The sequence below is a fragment of the Ptychodera flava genome, chromosome 6, assembly GCF_041260155.1.
Source record: "Ptychodera flava strain L36383 chromosome 6, AS_Pfla_20210202, whole genome shotgun sequence".
NCBI classification, from domain to species: domain Eukaryota; kingdom Metazoa; phylum Hemichordata; class Enteropneusta; family Ptychoderidae; genus Ptychodera; species Ptychodera flava.
In genome coordinates, this window is record NC_091933.1 from 12,312,909 (window position 1) to 12,336,528 (window position 23,620).

At 40.3% G+C, this 23,620-nt stretch overlaps 1 protein-coding gene across 5 annotated transcripts in view; it reads left to right on the forward strand.

The window, feature by feature from the left end:
• The window catches only part of LOC139134853 (glycine receptor subunit alpha-1-like), a 117,286-nt gene that overhangs the window by 24,828 nt on the left and 68,838 nt on the right, over window positions 1–23,620 (forward strand). For 2 of the 5 annotated variants that reach the window (XM_070701920.1, XM_070701919.1), the window contains 4 exons: window positions 13,204–13,336; window positions 16,848–16,936; window positions 17,300–17,367; window positions 18,947–19,170. In XM_070701920.1, coding sequence (XP_070558021.1) covers window positions 13,257–13,336; window positions 16,848–16,936; window positions 17,300–17,367; window positions 18,947–19,170 — 461 coding nt within the window. In that variant the 5' untranslated portion in view covers window positions 13,204–13,256. Of the gene's footprint in view, window positions 1–1,905; window positions 2,481–13,203; window positions 13,337–16,847; window positions 16,937–17,299; window positions 17,368–18,946; window positions 19,171–23,620 lie in introns of those variants that run through there. The other 3 variants (XM_070701918.1, XM_070701921.1, XM_070701922.1) reach the window with 3 other exon arrangements.

Consider the following 23,620-nt stretch of genomic DNA (forward strand, 5'->3'; position numbering starts at 1 on the left):
TAAGAGCACTTATAACTGCCTGAAGAGTTACGGCCATAGCCATTTACATGTATGAATATTTTCCATTGTGAAGTCACAAACTTTTCGGTGCGCTTACACGCAGTCGATATTTTACAGATTTTCTGTTTCCAATAATTTTGACAGAATGTTGTTTATTTGGTGTCGCTTAGTCAGAAGGTGATTAAATGCACTTTACAGACATACGTCACTTCAACACTGTGTAGATTGGAAATCGACATTTTCTCCATTGAAACGGACGAGAATATTATACTCTCCGCTGTCGAATCAATTTGAGATAGCTTATCTATTGAGGGGGAATCAGTTTCGATGGATTTGATGAACACAACAACAACGTCATAATAATAGTGCGAGCTAGTATATCCTATAATATGTTTGTGTATTCAGATCCAACATATGATCATGCACTAATGATACACTGATAATTATATGGGGAGAGTCTATCGAAGAAGAGTTGTTGTTTCGGTGAATCGCATTTAAGACTGAAAATATGTTAAGCATATTGACAAATTCACGTTTCCTCCGTTGTGCTAATGCAAAAATCATGGCGGAACCTCGTGCCACACACTACATTGAAAATTGGACATCTCTTTCGAAGTGTCAAACATCCATCTAATTGATCAATCAATCAATCAGTCTCATTAACAGCCAGTCAGTCAGATAATAAGTCATTTAATTGTCAATTGATCAATTGATTAATAGATCTGTCAGTCAGTCACTCTCGAGCATCAGATGGGTCAGGCAACGTCAGCCAGAAGGCCAATCACTCTATCACCAAGTCAATCAATTAACTATTCAAATGTGGTTGTCAAAAGTGTCACTGAATACGTGCGTCACATGATTGCGCCACCGGTCAGTCAGTTACGCGGGATGAGAACGCAGTTAGTAGATTATTTACATCGCTGTTCAAAAAAAATAATACACAAGTCAGTTGTATATATCCAAAGTTTAAAACTGGTTCGAGTCGTACCATTAACCATTTAAATTGTCTTTGTCGAGTCGCTGCCACTCCGTCCATGTTTGTTCTTCCCAGGCAGGCATGTTAAAGACAAAAAAGCGAACAAAAATAAATCGTCTTCAACTTTCCATTTTATGTCAGCAAGTGATGAATGACGCATGCATGCAGACAATGAACATGAAATCAAAATTCGCTGTCCAAATGGGAAATACCTCAGAGAAAATGAACATTGTTGTTTGTGAGTGCTTTTAGAATCACGCGTATTCTGTTTCTCGCAGACTCGGAGTCCATCTTTTTTCTTATCCGGAAGCAAAATTCTATGCTATTGTTAAATCGATGAATGGTTGAGGCACTTTCCGTATGAAAACGGCGTATTGCTTGCTGTCTGTTGGCAAATAGAAACCATTTTCGCTGAGGTCGCAGTAATCTACTCGCGTATCTTCATCGTTGTGCACTGTACGTGTGTATTTATAGAGACGCTGCTTGCCTAAGCCCTGCGCAAGTGGAAACTCGAGAACTTAAAAAAAGGTTGAATATTCAAGACATGACTCGTGGCCTATTTAATGCCTTTTATTTATTCATATGACGACCACAGTCACGAAACTCAAGAACCGGGGAAAAATCTGTCGTAATTATCTTTGACAAGGTTTTTTCCCTCCTCGTTTGGTCGTCTACTTGTCATTGTGCGAAGGATACAGCACTTCTTCATCATTCCACGACGTCCCTGAGTTAATTACTTCCAGCGATCGTTACCCCTGGCCGCTCAGCAAGCGACACGGATAAACAGATCCCAGCGGTTGACGGGAAAGCAGGACGGCGAAGCCGAGAGAGGACGACAGCCAAGCGCCGAAGTATATATCGAAACACTGAGTTATGACCAGTTCCATCTACATGATGCTCAATTATCGTCCATACTTAAGCGCACAAATAGAATGAATCACTTAACCGGCGGTGCGTGTCCGTTCGAAGACAAGTAAATTATGGTAAAGTTACCCTAGAGATGTGCGATCCTCCCTGCATTTGATATTGCTACTTAGCGACTGCCTAATTACCATTGATGTAAATTCAGCCGGAGTTGCAATGCGTGTCCTTTCACCAGTTGAATTCTCCACTGAAAAGTGCTGGGCGGACGACTTCGTCAATACGACTTAATTGATCCGCGGAAATTATCATATTTTTTCCTACTTGTTAATATCTCGTGTCCGATGTCATCAGCCTCAACTCGCCACCCTGAGACGTGACGACGCCTCCGCGCGCAAACCTGGGGAGTTCCAATGCTGGCACGGCAACAAGTGTACCTAGTTGGTTGGAAATTTCATTATACCATAACTCTGCTGTCGTCACCACGACGTCGTCGCTGCTTGTGGTGCTGACAGTGTTTTCATCGTGCTGGTCCCACGCAAAATATCGGACTAGTTTCATCACATTACCCCTATTGCCCCGATCGATCGGTTTCAGTATACGAGATCGTCAGAAGAAATTTACATCCGGACTACATTACACAGTAAGTGTTTTCAATTTGCTCGCCTCTTCGCGGAGTGCACTGCCGTGAGAGCTAGCGAGAGAGAGAGAGTTTGAGAACTCCCAAGCCAGACCTCCCTGTACCTCGTTAGCCGATCGCTATTCAGGATACCGTCTTCTCGATTCATTATCGTCAAAGTGGAGGTAATCAACTCAAAACTTCCGTTCGACATCGCGGGCAGAAACCACATTACGCCGGTGTACGAACACCATGCAGCGATATTCCCTAATGTTGTTAGTCTGTAATTATTTTCTTTCTCCAGTACATATGTATGTGGGTAATAAGTCTGCATGTAAATGCCAAAAAACCAACACTGGGTGTGTCGGATAACTCGTATACTTTTGACGGGTTAGAAAATTTCTTAAGAGAGGGCTGTTCATTTCTGTCTGGTCGCCATGTCGCAGCAGCAGCTAGAATGTAAGGTAAAAAATCCACCACCTACCAATGTTAAACTCAGGTTGTACTTGGTTTTCAGGGGCGCTTGAGGCGCAAATTAAATTCTCACCTTCATGCGAGTTGGGATCCAAACTGTTTTAATGTGTATAGGGGCTATCATTTTATTTTCGTCGATCTCTGGTTTTACTGTTTGAACTTTAACGTAGTCAGAATAATTATACTGTTGAGCGAGACGAAGCACACATTTAGCGAACGATTGACTTCGTTAATCACTTATATTAATAATTCTCTGGTTTTTATGTACTTTTCCACATTTATTATTGCTTTTTGTTCTGTAACAATAATCGCATTTTTTCAGTTCATTCTCTTTTTCAACATAAAATCTCTCTTTTGATAACAGACTGTAACGAATTAATTTATAGATATACAGAAGTATTATTAGTTCTACTGATATGAACGACCTATAAGAGACGTACACAAGATTATGTGTGTTTGTAAACGGTCATAAATGGATTTTCTGATGACTTATGTCTGTTAATCGAGCTCCTTTGTGTCTTCAGATATTTACGTGGCCCTCTCAACACATAGGAACCATTTGCAGCACCGTCACAGGCCAAAACATTTCGATATTATATTGATAGATCTAAGCTCAACTGTGCAAAAACTGTACGTTGACGTCGATGTAGTCATTTTAAAAAAAGGGAGATCTGCACTGATTCAAAAACCGTAATCGATGGAACAATATATAAACCGCATCGAAGATCGAAGGACACCTTCAAAAATATTTGAACTCATGCCAGCGACAGAAATAACAACATAAGCAGTGATTTGATATTGTTACACGAAACGACTACTGCTCGTCGCGAGAAGATCGTGTGTCTAATTACGATTTGTGTGAGTGACAGGCAGACGGACAGACAGACAGACAGATATACATGCAGATAAAAGTAGCCCAGACTATCACGCGAACTAAATATAAATAGAGTCAGGTAGACGTATAAATAGCAAATGGCGGACGGGAACAGGCAAAAAGGAGACAGACAAGCAGAGAGAGGGAGCGAATGAGATCGATCCTACGGGGTTTTCTGCCACTTGTACACCGCAATCAAGAAGAACGATCATTTCTAAAGTCAGCCTTGAACTTTTTCTATCACTAACGGGAATGCCAACAACAAAATACAAATTACCATTCAATGCCATGGCTATTCTTTGTATTTCGTGCTAAATTAGAAAAGAAAGCCCACAAAACTCCCAATGACTAGCCAGTCTCCTATTTCAGATAAATTAGACCGACTCGGAGGCTAAAGTTCACAGAGTAGGTCAGTTTGACTGATCGTCAAAAGTTTCAGAAACTGCTATTGCATATGTATGTAGGCTATTACGTAAGTTCCATTAATCAAAATATGACAGATATGGATGAGCCCGATTAACGGATTCGCATAATGTGAGAGACATTTCTTGGATGACTAAGTTTGTCATGTAAATTTCTTTAAAGTGGGCTTGATCCGTGCTTCTCTTTTTCGCGCTTTATTCTGTAATTGTACAACATTACGGTAGGGGATGGCCAGTTGGTCACACGAAACAACGACAACGGAAAGCTTAGGCTGTTGCGTACGAGTCGACTACGCTTTCAACCTCCTTATCCACTGCACAATGGGTTTTTTTTTGTTATGAGTTTTTGTTGTGTTTTTGTCTGGTTTGATTTCGAGGTTTTACTTTGTTTTGTTTTGTTTTGTTTTGCTTTCCGAAGTGGTCGAGGTACTATATAAATAAAGACATGTATTTGTGCCAAGTGAGGGTCAAAGATTAGCCATAATTCATCGATCATTTTATTTTTACATATCATCTCCCTGATCTATCAATATGCCTGGTGCTTCGAACTGTTGTTTTCTTTCTATTTACAATTTAATTTATTCACCGGTGCCACATGCGCTGAACCCACTTTGACATTTGTCACTGTGATGCAATGCGGGACACGCGTTCACAAATTTGTCTAAAATCGTGAAGAAATAAATAACATCTTTCAAGTTGGCGTGAACATTATCTAAAATGAGATCTTCACTTTAGGGGCTGGAGGGTGGGGGGCAATGTAAAGCCTCTTGGTTGGTACAACCCTTGCACTAGGCAAAATGCCTGATATACAACAATGTTGGTTGTATTACAGTTGTTTTCTGTGCCTCCCGAGACGGTACCTCATACGCAAGATTTCATTTATTGCAAATAGGGTATTGCTCAAAATCAGACGGCGACCGACGCTAGAAATGTTCCGCGTCGCCGGACAGATGAACAGAACACATTATGAGTGACGAAAACACTTTCATTTGTATTCACTAACGGAGACAGTATCGCGCATGTGAACACGATGTTGCCATGTTTTGATGTGTTTATTATTAGCTCCAGGCAAAACTAATATTATCATCCTGTATTATGATAGTAATGTTTCTAATAAACCTGTATTTGGAGAAACAACGCTCCGTTTCTGAATGTATTTTTAAACGGTGGTCAGCCAGTGCGATGTTTGCATAGCCATCGACGTCAAAGGGAGTTTTTATTACATGTTATAGGTTTGCAATGTACCGCAATGGTATTTCAAACATACCCTTACTGAAATGCTATGCTCCGTGTTACATTTTTTTCAAGATTAAATAGCATTTGGCCGCTGTTCACTTATTGTTTTACGCCTCCTGTTACTTTTTTACACTTTCATACAGAACCACTTCAGCCATGTAAGTTTTAAACATTTTTTTTTCAATATCCGGAATAAACTTTCCTTGCAATTTCCTGATTAAAAAATTACCCTTTAAAAAAAACTCTGAACATATTCATCATTTCGCTCATTCGTCATCTGAGTCACATAGTCGGAATAAAGTAATATGCCTGTATCAATTATCCCCGATCAATTTCTCTCGACAGAAAACTGATCGACCGAACCAAGGGGTGTCATGGCCGATGCGCGAAGGCCTAAATTTTTATAACTAGGAGAATGCGACCCCGAAAAATTCGAAGTGGTCCATATCTTCAACAGAGAAAAGCGTCTTGTGGCCTTTGAATCTAAATACACAGACATGCAAAAGGAAGAAAACAGTTCAATGTACGCCCGTTGCAGGCTTTGTATTTATCGTCCCGGGCAACGACATGTAAAAACAAAACAGCGTTTGTACATAAATTTCAAATAATTAATAACACGGAGAGTGCATGCCGTGGTATGTATTACCGTGTCAGACAACAGCATGAAACACAATATGACAACGTACACATCATTAACTGTAATTAGATGGAAAGGAGAAAGAGATATTAAAATCTTCCATCACATTTGTCTGTCAGCAATTACAATGAACATATGCTTTTAGAAGGAAAAATTAAAATTACTAGTTAACAATCGTTGTAATACGTGTCCTGATATTTTTTATGAGTAGCGTTGTTCAGTAGTTTCAAAATGAAGATCGTTGTCTTTGTATACCCATGAATAGGTGCCAACTATAATTCTATTACTGAAAATTAAGCCTTTGTCTGACGGTCACTGTTCCCGCCTTAATCATGAAGATCGATAACTGGAGGAGCCGGAGTACAGTATATTCATTTGTTCCGAGACAGACACCTGAGTAAGTCCCCTCTTGCTGGCATAAACGGAGCGTTTCCATCTACCTGCGTCCATTTGGTTAAGACTACTTGTCCCCAACAAGACTTGAAAAAAAACGGCGTCTTTTCCAAGTGCGCGGCGATAGTAAGTACCTCGTCTATATCATACGGCTACTTGACAAATGATTTCTACAGCTTCGAAGGCGGCGTTGTAAGTAAATTTGCTTAGCGTCATTTACAAGGTTAGCATGTGACATTTGCCATGTGGCATTTGCATCGAACGAGAGTGCTGGTATTCGGTCTTCCCGGATGTCGAGCTTCATGACTCTTTTGACGGAGCACCTCTTCTCAAGTACCATAGAATTGCTTGAAAACGTCGCTGCATTCACTACAGAGACGCCAGAGGTGTGAATCATTAGGGGAGTCTGCGCAAAAAAAAACTAACCATGCCCTTTTTGCCAAAATTGGCCATTATGATAGCAGCACTAACGTCATTTCACGACAACTCTTCAATGAGTACTTTTTTAATCGTTAATCGATAGAATGTCTACCGCCTCATGCACTTAAATATGTTCACAAGGACAGACGTCTAAAGGCAGATCTATAAGTGCCCCGTCTATCGCATTTTCATTCGAGAATTGACTGCCTACGGACGAGGCAACACGACAAGGCGATGTGCGCATGACCGTCAGAGAGACTCAATCATCACTCAAAAGATTAAAATGTGACAGTGTTATCAATTATGATGCAAGAAAGATTATTGTTGAATGTCGATATTTAAAGACATAGATCTGTGTCACTGGATGTCACCTGAAATAACAAAAACGAAAGTAAAATGATATTTTCCTCTAAAAACACTGAAACGAGAAGGCCTTTTTTATTGGCGGCAGGATCGCCCTAATTTCCGCAAAAACGACCTCACATGATTACTAAATGATTTAAATTCGGTGAACTGTGGTGAAATGTGGAACGACCCGGCCATCTAGTCGTTATTTATATCACACTGTATAACTTTATCGAGGCAATATGGTTCACCGAACATATGCCTTGCTGGAGTCAGACACAAATTTGGATGTAGCTATGTATACAACCCTGAGCTATATGCGCATTGAACATAAAAGTTCTCACCCTAATATAAAATTCGATACCCCCCTCCGTCTTGCGGCGACCTTACATTTTTGGTCTATTTTACAAAAAATATCCACTGTCACATTAATTCTCTGTAGTTATCAATGACCATCTTTCATGTAAAATATATATGTAACGAACAACACTGTGAAAATATCAATAATAGATACATGTGCATCAATAGCTAGAACCATATTGGCGATACCTGTAATATATATGTAGCTTTGAGTCTTGTCAACAAGTGTTCATCTCAATTACAGATGTAATTCAAATATATACACACTATGTCATGTCTATTTAGGGAAATTAGCAGAACACACACACAAAGGTAACTTCATGCTTATACATTATGTATATAGAAATTGAAAACCTGACATGCCCGTCAAAAGAATAGTTAATTTGTGATGGCGTTCATTGGTATAAACTCACACAAACACACCTGTATGAAACTATGTATGTATGTATGTATGTATGTATGTATGTATGTATGTATGTATGTATGTATGTATGTATGTATGTATGTATGTATGTATGTATGTATGTATGTATGTATGTATGTATGTATGTATGTATGTATGTATGTATGTATGTATGTATGTATGTATGTATGTATGTATGTATGTATGTATGTATGTATGTATGTATGTATGTATGTATGTATGTATGTATGTATGTATGTATGTATGTATGTATGTATGTATGTATGTATGTATGTATGTATGTATGTATGTATGTATGTATGTATGTATGGATGGATGGATGGATGGGTGGATGGATGGATGGATGGATGGATGGATGGATGGATGGATGGATGGTTGGATGAATGGATGGATGGATGGATGGATGGATGGTAGGTGGATGGATGGATGGATGGATGGATGGATGGATGGATGGATGGTTGGGTGGATGGATGGATGGACGGATGGATGGATGGATGGATGGATGGGTGGTTGGGTTGATAGATAGATGGATGAATGGATGGATGGATGGAAATGGTTGAATTGTTTAGGAAAATGTATACAATGTAGAATTACAAGTATCTGAAAGTCTGTAAATTTACAAAAAACGACAGGAGAGAGACTAACCTAAGGGCTGTGGATGTGGTCAAAACTGTCTGATACTTGAAATTAACATGCAACCAGTTTGGGACAATTGGATCTTTATATTTTTCAAAATTCTCAAAAGTGTTAGGTGCCCAATAGCTGAATGTTGCAATATGACAAATTACTCATAAAAACAAGTATGTAACTTAAAAAGAAAAGCAGAAGAGCTTACATTTGCAGATTAAATCGATATTACTTCACCATCCAATTATCCAAATTAGTTCCAATCGAGTCAATTCTACATTGTACATTTTCCTAAACAATTGTAATTTTTCTGTTCGTACTTTTCATTGTAGGAAAATCCTGAAGAAGCACTAATTGTAAAGCAAAACGTTATGTTTGAGGTATAATATACGTTTGGAACCTAACAACCGGGTGTGGCAGTGTGTTTCAACCAAATTTCTTCTATCTACACCCCACTCCACGCTTCACTGGGGATAGCCTGACTTCTCATATATATATATATATATATATATATATATATATATATATATATATATATATATATATATATATATATATATATATATATATATATATATTACAAACAGAAATTCTTTTTGCTAAGACCTTGAAGTTTCAAGATGAATACTTACTCTGACTTTCCCTTTATTAATGTCGCAGTATCTGCACCATCTAATTGTCGCCGACTTCATTACATATATTGAGGCACATTCAGCGAAAGAGAAAGAGAGAGAGGTGTCCTCCGCTCATCCGGATGGCAATTTCAAATAATACATTTGAGTGAGTTACGGGGGCTGTGAATTGCTCGGCGTGCCTTTGTGTCGGTTGGTTAATGAATGCGATAATACTATTTATGTGTGCGACTCATTGTTTCGTGGGAGACGGCATCTTCATCATGCAAACGCAATTCCATGCACTTCTTTCTCCCTATTGTAAAGGACATATCGGGTTATGGGGAAATAAATTGGATTTGTCCATTTTTCTGCGGATGCCTTATTGAAACTTAGCGAGATGTTGTTGATTAGACATGGTCAGACTTGCTTTCTTGCAAATTCTCGGTGGTTTTTACCATGTCGTGAGATTGAATGCAATTAAACCCGAGCGACTCGACCCAATTAGCATCCACGAATGAGATTTTTTCAATTTCCTTGTCCGTGCATTCATAGACATTTAAGTGCAAGCACCGTGGGATTGCCCTTGCTCTGTTATCATTTCCCATGTAAATGCGCTCCGTATACCCGAGCCCCTTGATCGGCTCAGCTAAGCATCCCGCATCGATGTTTTCCGAAAAGTCCCAACACCGACGGTTCCAGGGAAGTTGATCTCTCCCAGTGGGTGTGGGTTTTTTTCGCCTTACCTCCCGCGTGACTCGTTAACAAAGTTGTCGAACCTTTATCTCCAAGACTTTGCATTATTCATCGCGCTGTAACTGCCCATCATCATTTCCACAGGGCACAATTTCAGTGCCGTGTAGGAGTTTCGACACAGTCATTATACCTAGTGTTGCCCAACCCTTCATTTTTTCCCTTGTTGATGTGAACACCCAAGCTGATATAATTGAATCACTTTTCCTGTCCGACCAGAAATATTAATTGAAATTTGTCGTCCAAAGTGTCGATGCGGAGATCTCTCACTGTCTCACAAACAATAATCAGACGCCATTTCCTATGCGACTTAGCGATCGTGCCTTTATTTAATAATTATGAAACTCGGACTCCCATAAAACCCATCCGTGTAGACAAAATGCGCAATACAAACTCAACATCTGCCATTTCAAGGTTCCCCGTGTTCTGATCTGAAGCACGCACTTCAAAATGAGGACAGTGCGTCTTCGACAGCAAATTGACATCTTCAGGAAATTTTCAAGGGGGAAGAGATCTCTTGAAACTTTCCTGATAAGATCAGTTTTCCGAAGCAATTCTGCGTTTCGCGCTTCCTCGCCAGGGATTCATCTAAAAGCAATGAAAGGTCTCGGGAGATACGCAAAATTATTTTTCTTGTCGCCAAGCTGGCTTGTTATTCCCAAACGAAAATACATACCGAGTACCAAACAATACCTCCCCTTGGTATTTTTCCTCCTAAAGAAGAGTGTGATAAATGAAAAAATATCCCTCGCTCACCGCGTCTGAATCAGATATGAACGTTTGGTGAATATTAAAGAAATACGGTATTTGAAAATAATCAGGAGAAGAATATCTCAAACGAAGAAAAGCTGTGATTCGTGTTGTCCTTCAACTTTAATTATGAATTTATTTTTTCTATATTTCGAAGACTGGTATATATGTTGATGACACAGCAACACTGATGTGCAAATTTTTACTGCGTTAAAACGTGTTTCGGACGTGAATGAGATGACGATAATGATGATGATGATGATGATGATGATGATGATCATCATCATCATCATCATCATCATCATCATCATCATCATCATCATCATCATCATCATCATCATCATCATCATCATCATCATGACGACAACTGCGCCTATGGTAATGATGATAACGATGACAATATCGACAAAAAGTAGCGATATTCATTATCAGATATGTAGTTCATTCTTCAGTTATCACTTATACTTCACATTTTCTCAGATCTAAAGATCCGTCCCCCTCACAATAGAATTTCAGCCTTGTCTTCAGCTAGGTATGGACGTATCGCATTTGCCTTCGCTCTCGTCACGTAACGAGCTCTCCTCTCCCCTAAATCAGTATTAAATGACTGAAGGGCTGATTTCAGACGAGCTGTATAAACAGGGTGATTTTTATAAAAATTTAAAGTACTGAACATTCGCTTTTAATGTCCACTTATCTTTACGCAACTGTGTTCTCTTTTCATAGCGTGAGTCATTTCTCTTGTTAGTTTGGGCAGGGAGTAGTTGCGTTTTCTAAGCGAGGTTAATGAGGCGGAACGTACTCAATTTTGTAGATATTTTTGTGTCTAACAGTATAGGTTATTGAAAAGTATCGATATGAGCGATTGTGTTGTGATAGGAAACTGTGTTTTTAGCGCCACGTCGTCGTTGTTGTTGTTACAACGCGATCAAAGACAGTCTCCTTTTGTAGGAGTAAGTGTGCATGTTTTATTTTGCTACTCAATTTCTGAAGGCATTGCCTTTTTTCTCCTTCATTGTGAAAGAAATCAACGTCTCCTAGTGGCAGGGGAATCGGAGTGTTCAAGACACGCTGATCCGAGGTGTAGGCACTAGACTTGCCTGGCACTTAACACTCGACACTTCACAAATCCTCACGACGCAGGGAAGAGCATGCAAAGTCGAGGTTGTCATGACAGCAACGCTGAAAAGCTTCTTTTATTTTCAATAACGTCAACGCGGCCAGTCAGGACTTTCCATCGTCATCGGCTGGGGGTCCGGATTAATTTGACCATAGCCTCAGAATATGCTGTTGGGGGGGGGAGGGAGAGAGAGAGAGAGAGAGAGAGAGAGAGAGAGAGAGAGAGAGAGAGAGAGAGAGAGAGAGAGAGAGAGAGAGGGGGTGGAGGGGATAGAGGGGGAAGAGAGGTCAAAAGAGGAAGAAATCTTGAAGTGTTATATTTGAATGCCAGTCACTCGTCCATCTTTTTCCTGTAAATTTCTTCAACACCGTTGATATTGTCCGAATATCGACAATAATTGCGTAGAAAAGGACAGACTGATTAAAAACAGATCGTTTAAGAGATTATAATAAAGACCACATTATTGAATTAACGACACTGCATCCTTTTGCCAAAACATGATCCCGCAAAAATTACGCATACTGCTGTAGCGTTTATTATATATTTAAATATTTTTTCCAGCTGTAATTTGTTTAAAATATCATATGAGGACGTGTCGTTAAGTTTCTTGCGTAGCTATACTGTGTCAAAAAAGGCTCGGCTATTTGTAGCCGCCATTGAAGCAATAGTCGAAAGCTCCGCGTCAGTTGTTGACGATGCCAAATCGTGAAAATGGTCACAAGACTGACAGAAATCTTTTCACAATTGACGGATTTTTAGAGACGAAATCTGTGATAGGTTATAAATAATCACTTGTCGCTTAAAACTCTATAAGCTATCATTAATTTTCTACAAGGGTGAAATACATGGAAAGACGACAGGAAAACTAGCAATGCGATTAGATATTATTTTGCATTACTTAGCCAAAGATTAATTCTTGCGGATAATTCTGCGGGTAACAGCTGCGATGAGACAGTCCTTAATTCTCGTGCCTATGAATAAAAGTATTAAAATTCTTTGTGGAGCACAGAAATAGGGTTCGCGCAATCAAAGAACTTTCGCAGAATTAGATGTAAGAGCTGGAAGCTGGGAATTAATTGTGAAGTCAGTCTCCCGATCAATTTGATATAATTTATCGCCGGTACAATGACTTACTGACAGTGGTAGAGGGAGCCCACTAGGCAATTCCGTCGGCGAAGACACTTCGCATTAGCAAAGCGCTGTAGTCTTTTGTTGGTAAATGTAATCCATATAGTGCTTTGATTGGCCTAGCGATGGACTACGTCATCTAAATGTTCGCAATGCTCCCAACTCCATTGCAGATTCAACGTTGGGAGAGAACGGATACCACTGCAGATCGAGCCACTTAGAAGACATGTCATCCAAAACGATGTTGGTGCTAGGGACGGTGTTAGCAATGTTTGTGTTCAGTGCTGTCTCCTCTGGGAACAAAAGGTAAGTTAGACTCACAGTCGAGCGTTCTGCGTGACATGATGGGGAAACAAATGGGGGTAGAGGATAGCGGAGTGATGCCGCAGTAGCGACTGTGTTACGCCAAGCGAAGTGAATGAGATAGCGTCCGTACAGTGTCTCGAATTCCAGCTCGGTGTGTTGAATTGCGTTTTCATCAAAAAAAGTCAACGGCTTAAAATACTCACACTGCTTACTCAGCACTTCACAATTCTGAAATAACATGACAGGGGGAGCCGGGTAAACGCTATTTAGCGCGGCGGTGTCGTCATCATTCGCCGCCGAATGAAAGGCAGGCATCTGTTGAAGGCCACGCTCTGACGCTCCCCTTTATGAACTGATGTGACAAATACCAGCACAACACGTTTGCGGATATTTCCGAACAGATTAAATCGTCTGATTCGTGTCATGCGATTTTTTTTTGTTTTCGAATGAAACCAGAAGATAACATAAAGAAGGTATACATATATCGCGGTTCCGCAATAGAGATTAACTGCTCCGGGGATTATGCATCAATCTAATGAAGTGGTCTTTACGTAAGATATTTGTCAAAGGAGAGAGGCAAATCGATTAACGGTATGCATAGAAGGAGCAAGGGGCAATTAAATCTACCAATTGACAAACAAACATATAAAACCGGAGAAAATGCGCATTTACCGAGGTTTTACTGTGCCGAGGTCGTGAGAGTAGTTTACGATACGCCGCCCTCCGTCAACAAACACCACTTTTAGGATATGAAGTCGAAACGTACCCGAGGAAAACTACTTTTGAAACGTACGAGTATTTTTATTTGTCGCCAGTAAAAAAAAGATACTATCTTGGGCAGTAGTCAATCAAAAGGGGTGCTTTCAATCACTGGTGATTGGAAACAGATGCAATCTTTACTGGACTATGATTATGTTATGCGCCAATACAACTTGAAAGGTACAGCCATTAAATCAATATTCTCGTGCAATTGGGAAAAGGAAGAGAAAACCAAGCACATTCGATGTAATGTGACGGTATATGAATCATCTTTTCAACGGGCTTTTCCCAATAGCGATAATGCTTCTGCGACAGCTGTACGGACCCCAGTGAGACCTTCATTCGGTTGGAGTTTTTTTTTTGTCATCATCAATGTGCAACACAGTTGTAATCTTGCTGATGTTCACCCATTGTTTCTCTGTTTCTTCCATTTTCGCGGTCTAACTTCACTTTTTATGACTCTGTTCGGGGTCGTTTCGGTGCCACGGCGCAGTAGATGTGCTTCCCTGCTCGCTATGATCATTTCTCGATCTTGTCTCAACACGGAAAAACGTACACATCTTGCTTCAGTTAGGGTTGCAATACTCCCAAAGATTCAACCCTTAAAAATCGCAAACACACAGACACACAGACTCGTCGACATTTCACGGAATAAATTTATTCAAAAATGAAAGTTTTCTCTCTAATTATAGAGGCACGCCATCGAATAAAAAATGGAGGCCCGCCCACACATGTTGTTTACAAAGACAATAAGTACGGTTGCAGATTGTCGGGGCATATCGTGAGGGATTTCCACAGAGAGAAGCACAAATATTGTTATGATTACGACCCACTGAAAGATTATTACAACCGCTGGCCAAATTATTCGTTCAAAGAAGAATCGACAAAAATAATGGCAATTTGCCTTTCATGTGTTCGGGATACCGTATCGTAAACACAGAACTATTGAACATTCATTTTCATCACGTTTTCAATTGATCTACATTGCCACCTCACACCCGCGGCGCCCACTCTCAAATAAGGATATAACAAGTTAACTGGCCATCAGAAGTAAGAATGTCTTGGCAATGAAACTTACAAAAAACTCCAACCTATAAATTGTCCAATTTTATGAAGAGGAGAATGGGGGGAACGCTATCAGGTGTTCTACAAATTTGCTCATATATCCATGTGTATATGTGTGTGCGCACGCGTGAGGGCGCGTGCTTGAGCGCGCATGTGTGGAGACGACAGTGTAAAACACGTACTGTTCACCGACACGTACTGATTTCAATTGGGGTCGACATTAATATGGCGTCGATAGAGGTTTTCAATAGCTCGATCGTTTTCTAAATTTCCTGGTTGTCTCTTTATCGCTGTTCGCCGAAGAAAATGAGTGATTTTTAAACGAAGTTGTTTAGCCCACCCGTCAAGGCTTTTCAATTAACTGACCCGTGCTTAAGTGTTCCTCGCTTTCATAACCGTCGACAATCTGTTTCCTGGTCGTGGATACAATGCATTTGTCCGCGAAGCATGCGCAGCCTTATACGGGAACACTGTCAAGGCACTGTACTCCAGCTGTACCCAAGGATCTTTATTATCGACATTGCCTCAAGCAAGAAAACCGCCAAGAAACTTTATTAGTGAGGATCGAGGGTTTCCAGTCCCCGCTACATAAGGCGGGGGGAAGATGATTCACTTAAATTAAGATAATAGCATCTACTTATTGTCTTTTTCCAACATGCTATTATTTAAATTGTTCCATGTTTACACTCCCGAGGGGGTAAGGGGCCGAATTCGGGTACTGTATGACCCTTCAGGTATCGAACTGCCTCGATACATAATTGCGCAGTACGTTCTGCATTCACGACTCTCAGTAAAAAGAAAAGCCAGCAGCTTTCGGTGATTTTAACGACCATAGTAGACTAGGGCCGTTCTGATAAATCACTTTTTATTTTTATCTCCGACTGAGAGAGAAATGGGGAAAAAAGGCAGTGTGTGGGCGAGCATTGCAGTTTATGCAGAGATCATAGAATTTAGGCGGTGAGTCGATAAGATCGCGCGAGTAATTAAATTTACTTGTAGTATCTGCCCGTTTACATTTGAAAATATTTTGATCTAGTTTATTTGACATCTCATCTGAGAAAGATACAGCCCCATTATCGTACACAGTCGTTGAATTCATGACTGCGAATGACAGCATAGCAGTGGTAATTCTCTTCGCAACGATCAAGATAGGGCAAAAATGAAGGCGACTATTCCCTCGACACTTACCGCGTATCCGAATGTACAATATGAAATGAAACTCTCCGGCGATTGCGTCAAACTTTTGCTCTTTTCATCCTAAAACATGAAAGTGGTTTCCATAAAGAAAATAATTTTCTCGGTTAATAAAAATACAAACCGTGCCGTAGGCTGGGCGGCTCAGTGAACGGCTGATAATCGGCTATAAGCTAGTTCGTAAGACACTGCATTCAGATATACACTAAGCATGTTATCGATAACTTTTTGCCTTTTTTATTACCTTTCAGACATATTCTTCAATTAGACATGAATTAACATTTAACTGTGTGGCATGTACGGATGTCTACTGCGCTCACCACACTAATGCCACATTCAATGCGGAACTACAGTTGTGGTCGTTTTTGTTTCGGACCATATTGTGGTTTATATTTTTCTACCCGGCATGCGATGTGTGATATTCATCTTTTTTTTCCTTTTATTTTCCTTTAAGTCTCGTATATTACGGGTTTAGGTAACATAGACTTTTCAGAAGTTTATCTCCTTTCAGATACAAGGAAACGCTCTACTCGGTGATAAAGGACGAGGACTATGACCCAGAACTCAGACCGAACGCCGGCGGTAAGCTTTTACGCACACCATCAATGCACTAAAATCAAAATCAACTGATTCACTGTCTATTTCCCAGTGGGGAAGAATGGGTCAACTGAGCACTATAAAAACCACACATTCTCCTTTTAACGTTACTCTGTACATCACGTTATTTTTAAGAGCCCTTCCCCCTGAATCACGGTCTATATTGGCTTTAAGAATTTTTGAAAATACAACCGAGCTCGTCGAGAACTCTGCCTTTGTTGTCGAGCGAAGAATATCCATTATTTCACGTAAAGCAGATTGAGCTCGATCGAAAGGAGTAAACTTGCTCTCGAGGTCTCTCAAACACTAAATGTAGTTTTTTTTTCTTTGCTTTGTCTTATCTTGCAGGTCCCCCTGTCAACATTTCTGTATTTGTCTATATCACAAGCATTCACTCATTGTCTGAGGTCTCCATGGTGAGTACCCTGGAAACTTGATATCTGAAAGTATTTTACTCGGTGCTCTCCCCTAACATCGCTAATGGATGCCCGTTCCTGGGTGCCAAAGATCGATTTGTATTTATCGACTTCTCTATGCGTCAGGAATATTCCACGGCGGTTGAATCTTTTCTTTTCTTTGTTCACCGTGGACGTCATTTGTTTAGGATTGCTTGTCCACGGTCGAAGTGTTCTTATTCAAAATTAAAGACAAAAAATCTAGTCGACGACTCTTCGATCTATCACCAATGACGCCGGTTCATTGTATCTGGTCTTCTGAAGGACGGTCTATTTTTACGAACATGTGTAATGCATTTGGGTTGCAAATTAGAAACGCACACTGTACGTCATACAAGTACCATAAATAATAAGTGTGACAGTCTGTGAACGATTATACCACGATCTGATGGTGATTGGGTATTTGTACAAGAGCATGGGACGGGAAAGACACATACGGATACATACATATATAGATACATAGATACATACATAGATACATACAAAGATAGATACATAGATAGAGACATAGATGGATAAACATACATACATACATACATACATACATACATACATACATACATACATACATACATACATACATACATACACACACACATACATACACACACACACACATACATACATACATACATACATACATACATACATACATACATACATACATACATACATACATACATACATACATACATACATACATACATACATACATACATACATACATACATACATACATACATACATACATACATACATACGCACGCACACACACACACAAAGCCTTAACGTACACTACGCATACAAATGAGAGCAAAAGACCGACTCGGATTCAAAATTTGACTTCCCAAACTATGTTTATCTAGATGCATCGAATCGAACTCTAGAAATCGCGAAAGCGATGTAAATACCGACTTGATTACTTCTGATAGAGCCATTCACTTCCCCTGCTCTCCAATGTATGCATAGGGTGAATACTAAACCGAGAAACATAATCAATTTTTTCTTCTTCGCCAGGAAAACTCTGACTAAACAGGCAGGTGTACAATATAGAGGGAAATAAGCTTGCAGTTGGTTGGATAGAATGACAATTCAGTACACATTACATGTCGAGTAAATTAAAAGTCCCCACGGTCAAAATATTTCAGTGTACCGCAAGACTTCATTTACTGGTGATTTCTCGTGTAATGTTGGAAACGTAAGATTTAGTTATCAGGAGTCGGCAGTCTATACATTCATTTCAAGGACAAAATTGAACCGTTTCAATGGTTCACCTTTATGAATAATACACACATTAAATGTCAATAGTAGTGCGGGTTGATTTTTTTGTTGAGATCTTCAATGCAAGCGGCTTTTCACCGTACGTTACGAATACAAGATCCATATTGCGTGATTGTGTCGCGGCGTTTTTTGTTCATCTACTGTGAATAAAAAATCGCAGTCATCCAGCCTTCACCTGAACAGCTTGAAATTACTTTAGCGTTTTGTTGACGATGTCGTGGTGATTTGACCCTGACATTGACTGTGTCTCTTCGTCCAGGACTACGGTGCTACACTAGTCCTCTCCCTGCAATGGGACGACCCACGGTTCGCCTTTAACGGCACGGAAGACATTGATCTCCGGTCGGGGTCCAAGCTGGTGGACAAGATCTGGACACCGGACTTGTACTTTGTGAACGTCAAGGAGGGGAAATTGCACGAGATCACCATGAGCAACAAGCACATGCGTATCATGCCGGCCGGAAGAATCCTATACGACATGAGGTAAGGGAGCGTTTGCGCTCATCAATTTGAATATATAGAGAGAGATACACGCAGAAAATGGACGGGTTGCATGTCATGTCTTGCAATACATCGAAGACACTTGTACGTACCAGCATTCCTCTGTGCACGCTTCGCTGTCGAAAGTGATAAATTACACCGGGGTGACGAATGAGAAAGTCCGATCGATAACATCTCGAGTACCTTTCCACTCGTATCAATAACCATGTAATCGGTGCGACGTAAAAAAACCCGTCAGAGTACGTTATTTGTAAAGAGCTAAAAAAACATGAACACATTTAGTTGAATGAAACATGAAAAAAATTCCAACAAAATAAATTACAGTTAGGAGACACTTTTATGGATTACACATGTCTGAACATGATGGGACTGCCATTACGCGTAATATTGCTTAACGTAATGCTCGCGTGTGCTAACTGATGACACTATAAACAAGAGCCAGTATAAAGTGTGATCTACAGTCACGGGGTGTCAGAGTAACAGCATTGACTCTGATAAAGATATGATACTGTCAACATTCGCGTTATAATCACCAGCCGACGACCACCAGGCAAGGGCGCTGCGCGGATATTCTCTCTGCTGTCTCTCCTACTCTATCTCTCTCTCTCTCTCTCTCTCTCTCTCTCCTCTCTCTCTCTCTCTCTCTCTCTCTCTCTCTCTCTCTCTCTCTCTCTCTCCCCCCCCCGGCGTAAACAAACGCTGACACGTGAGAGACCTGCTTTTATTATTGTAATTACTGTGTTGTCTATATGTCATGCGGAGTCCAGCGATAGAAATAACATCTTGCGGTATTACATTTCATCTTGACAACACAGCAAACAACAGATACCTATTAAGTAACTGGCGTTTCGACTTCTTCCATTACGCATTATGGCGTGTCTCTTTTCAGTGTCTACAACCTTTGCGCGGCGTCATGCGCAACCTGGAGCAGTCAGTTCGAGCTGAAAGAGACATTAGCTGTAACTCTGGATACATATTTTTCGTCTTACTGACATATGCCAACTGAATATTTTAGTTGTAATCGCAAATAGCATGTAATGGATTGTTCAAACTATGTGCACGGTCTATGAACTCCCATTAATTTTATTAACACCGAGTCGCGATGAATCGGAGAGACGGTTCAAATCAGCGCGGTGGGTTGATTGAAATACAGAGAACAGACTGTGTTGACAGAAATTTCAGCATACAAAGAGTTGAACAAGAAATCTGTAGATACCAGGTTCAAGTACACCAAACCAAACTGCCCAGCTTGTACAGAGCAACATCTAGTACTAGTCCTGTCCTTTGAAAATTTACCTTCTACCTTCTAAATTTTCGAATTATCCGAGTTATTTTCTTCCAAATCAGGCGAGGTTACATCGGGCTCAGCATTAATATCCCCTTAAATCGAAATCTTTTTGGAAATGGTTGCCGGATTCACGAGCGCTCAATTGTAAACAGGTATAATCATCCAGAGCCCAGCCAATAAAACTCGGGGAAAATACAGGATTACCGCACCAAAGAAACGCGTCTGTAAAGAAATATTTTGACGGTGAAAATTCCCTTTTCTTCTGACTGAGATTAACACCAATATGGTTTGACCTTAACTGTGCATTTTTAAGATTTTTTTGAAAGAAAATGATCAGGTGGCGTCGAAGGACATGTCACTCCTCCGGAGGGCTCTAATTGTCCGACACAGCTGCCGCATTTTTTATAATCTGAGTGAAAATAAATCTACGCAAACTGAGTAATATTACTAACCTCATAGCACAATTACCTCCAACGTACTCATCAGTCCATCAGAAGCCAACGGGGTTTTTTTCTTTCTCTCTCTTTCGCTCGTTCTCCCAGCATGCACCTGACGTGACTAGAGTCGCTGCCTTTGACTATAGCCCTTTAGTATTGACTTGGCAATGAATAGAACGTCAATGTTTATGCGTATCTTCAGACGTTCAATCCTTTCAGAGTATGAGACAAGTTCAATGGTTCGAAACTCACGGGGAAAAGTATTGATGCTCCTGCTTTTATCATTTTACATTCTTACTCATTTGAAGTTCAGATATTTTCGCCTCAGGGGTGATTAAAAAAACATGTAGCTCCCTCCCCCCCCCCCCCCCCCCACCCATCAACCAGCGTATTGGATATAAGACAGTCACGAGACTTAATTTTGCCAGAGTTATAAAAATTTACAATGGTGAGAACGCGATGCTATGCCACGCCGCGTCAAGATCGTAAATTACGGATGGTTTATGGGTTGTCACACTGCCAGTCACAAAAATCTGAGGTGATGTTGTTCATCGCCGCGTGTGCTGGCAGAAATGAACTTCAATCGGTGTCAGAGCTGTTTTTGAGTGCTTCCCAACATGTCACCGGTGATATTGGCCCAATTAAGCCGAGTTAATGACAGGAAAACGAGATCTTTTGTCCCGCGGGACAGCACTTGCACAATTCAAGCCATATTCGGAGCATGCGCTGAATACAACGCGGTGACTAGTTGAGTAGTTGCTCAATGAAATCCTTCGCCGCTAAATACAATTAGGTCGAATGGCTGCCGATCATAGTATAGCCATAATTTGCAACTTATGATCAGCCGACATTTTCGACGGCACAAAACGTATCAGTTTCGAGTATTCATAAACGGACAATGGCCCATTTAACCTGCCCCGCACGCTGCACCAGATAGCTGAGCAGGTCCGCTCCTGACGAGGGCTGTGAGAATTGAGTGTCTTTATATAGCTAACACGGATTTGAAAGACCCATCATCGTGGTCATGTATTCAAGTGGTTAGCCTTTTCACGATCACTGTAAAGAGCTGATTTTTAGATGACTTTCGACGTTTTGCCACAATATATCTTCATTGCGAGTTTCCATGGCTGCAGTAAAATGAATTTAAAGGGCCTTGTAGTGGTCGCAGGTTTTGTAGTACGATCTCGCGGGAGCTGGAACATTTTACGTCACTGATTCAGCAGTAAGTTTGAGAAATTTTATCAAGTTAACGTTCGATGTCAACATAATTACCATCACCACATCAAGTACTGTCAAAGCTATTATACCACCACCACTATCACCATAATCATTATCAACCCCCTCCTTCCCCTCATCATCATCATCATCATCATCATCATCATCATCACCACCACCATCATCATCATCATTAACAACAACAACAACAACATCATCATCATCATCGTCATCATCATCATCATCATCATCATCATCATCATCATCATCACCGCCATCATCATCATCATCATCACCATCAGCATCATCATCATCATCATCATCATCATCATCATCATCATCATCATCATCATCATCATCATTTCTGCTACCACCATAATCATTATCACAATCAGCAGCAGCAGCAGCAGCATCGTGTACATCATCTTTATTGTCATCGTCATTATCGTCATTATCATCATTATCATCCTTATATTCATCGTCGTCATCGTCGTCGTCGTCATCATCACCACCTCATCATCATCATCATCATCATCATCATCATCATCATCATCATCATCATCATCATCATCGCCACAACTGAGACCATGCAAGAGCACCATAATTTCTCTCATTAATTATTTCGTCACGTTAGCATTATTTTAAATTTTCTCGTTCCTATAGTTACTACAGTTATTACCATCATTATCGTAACCATTATCATAAAGATCATCATTTTTTATGGCCATCAGCATTACTTTTTTGCCAGATATATCTTGAACCCTAATCGGTTCATTTACGAGAGAAAAACTGTAAAACACTTGATGAAGTTGTTACACAGACTAAATATACACAGTTAGATTGCCGTAACCGAGGCTCTGCATAGTGGCATCGATAAAACCAGACCTGAAAACAGCTCTCATGCAACGAAAGAGATATTGAGAGATTACCCGTGTACCAGATGTTTACTAATCTATATCGCGCATTCTCCCTTCATAAAAACATTACCAGCGTTGCTATTCAAAACTGCCGTATATCTGAAATCGTTATAATAACTCCGATGAACTGTTTCCTTTGAGCCACTGTTCTGGTTTATGAAGCGTATAAAGAGAATGACTGATATTGCAAATCGATGCCCAATTGTGATGGTAATGTTCAAAACTTCACAAAAATGGATTTCTTTGAGGAAGAAAAGGACACAAGGACAAAAAATACACACGTTGTTTACACAGGCGAGGTCGTAAACGAAACGATTACTGTACGATGTCATATGAATACAAAGTACGGGGTATGTAGTGTTATGCGTGTGTTTTATGGATGGTAAAAATCTAGGATGTAAATTACTGGCCCCTCTGGATTTGTTTTCTCCAGCCATACCGACAGCTTCGTAGCTAAGTTCAACGTCCCTAGATTATTGGTATCATCATCAGCTTCACTATTTTTGCTACTGCCGAATTTCGATACATCCAACCAATGAATTAATGCACCATTACTCGGATCTGACTTACACACA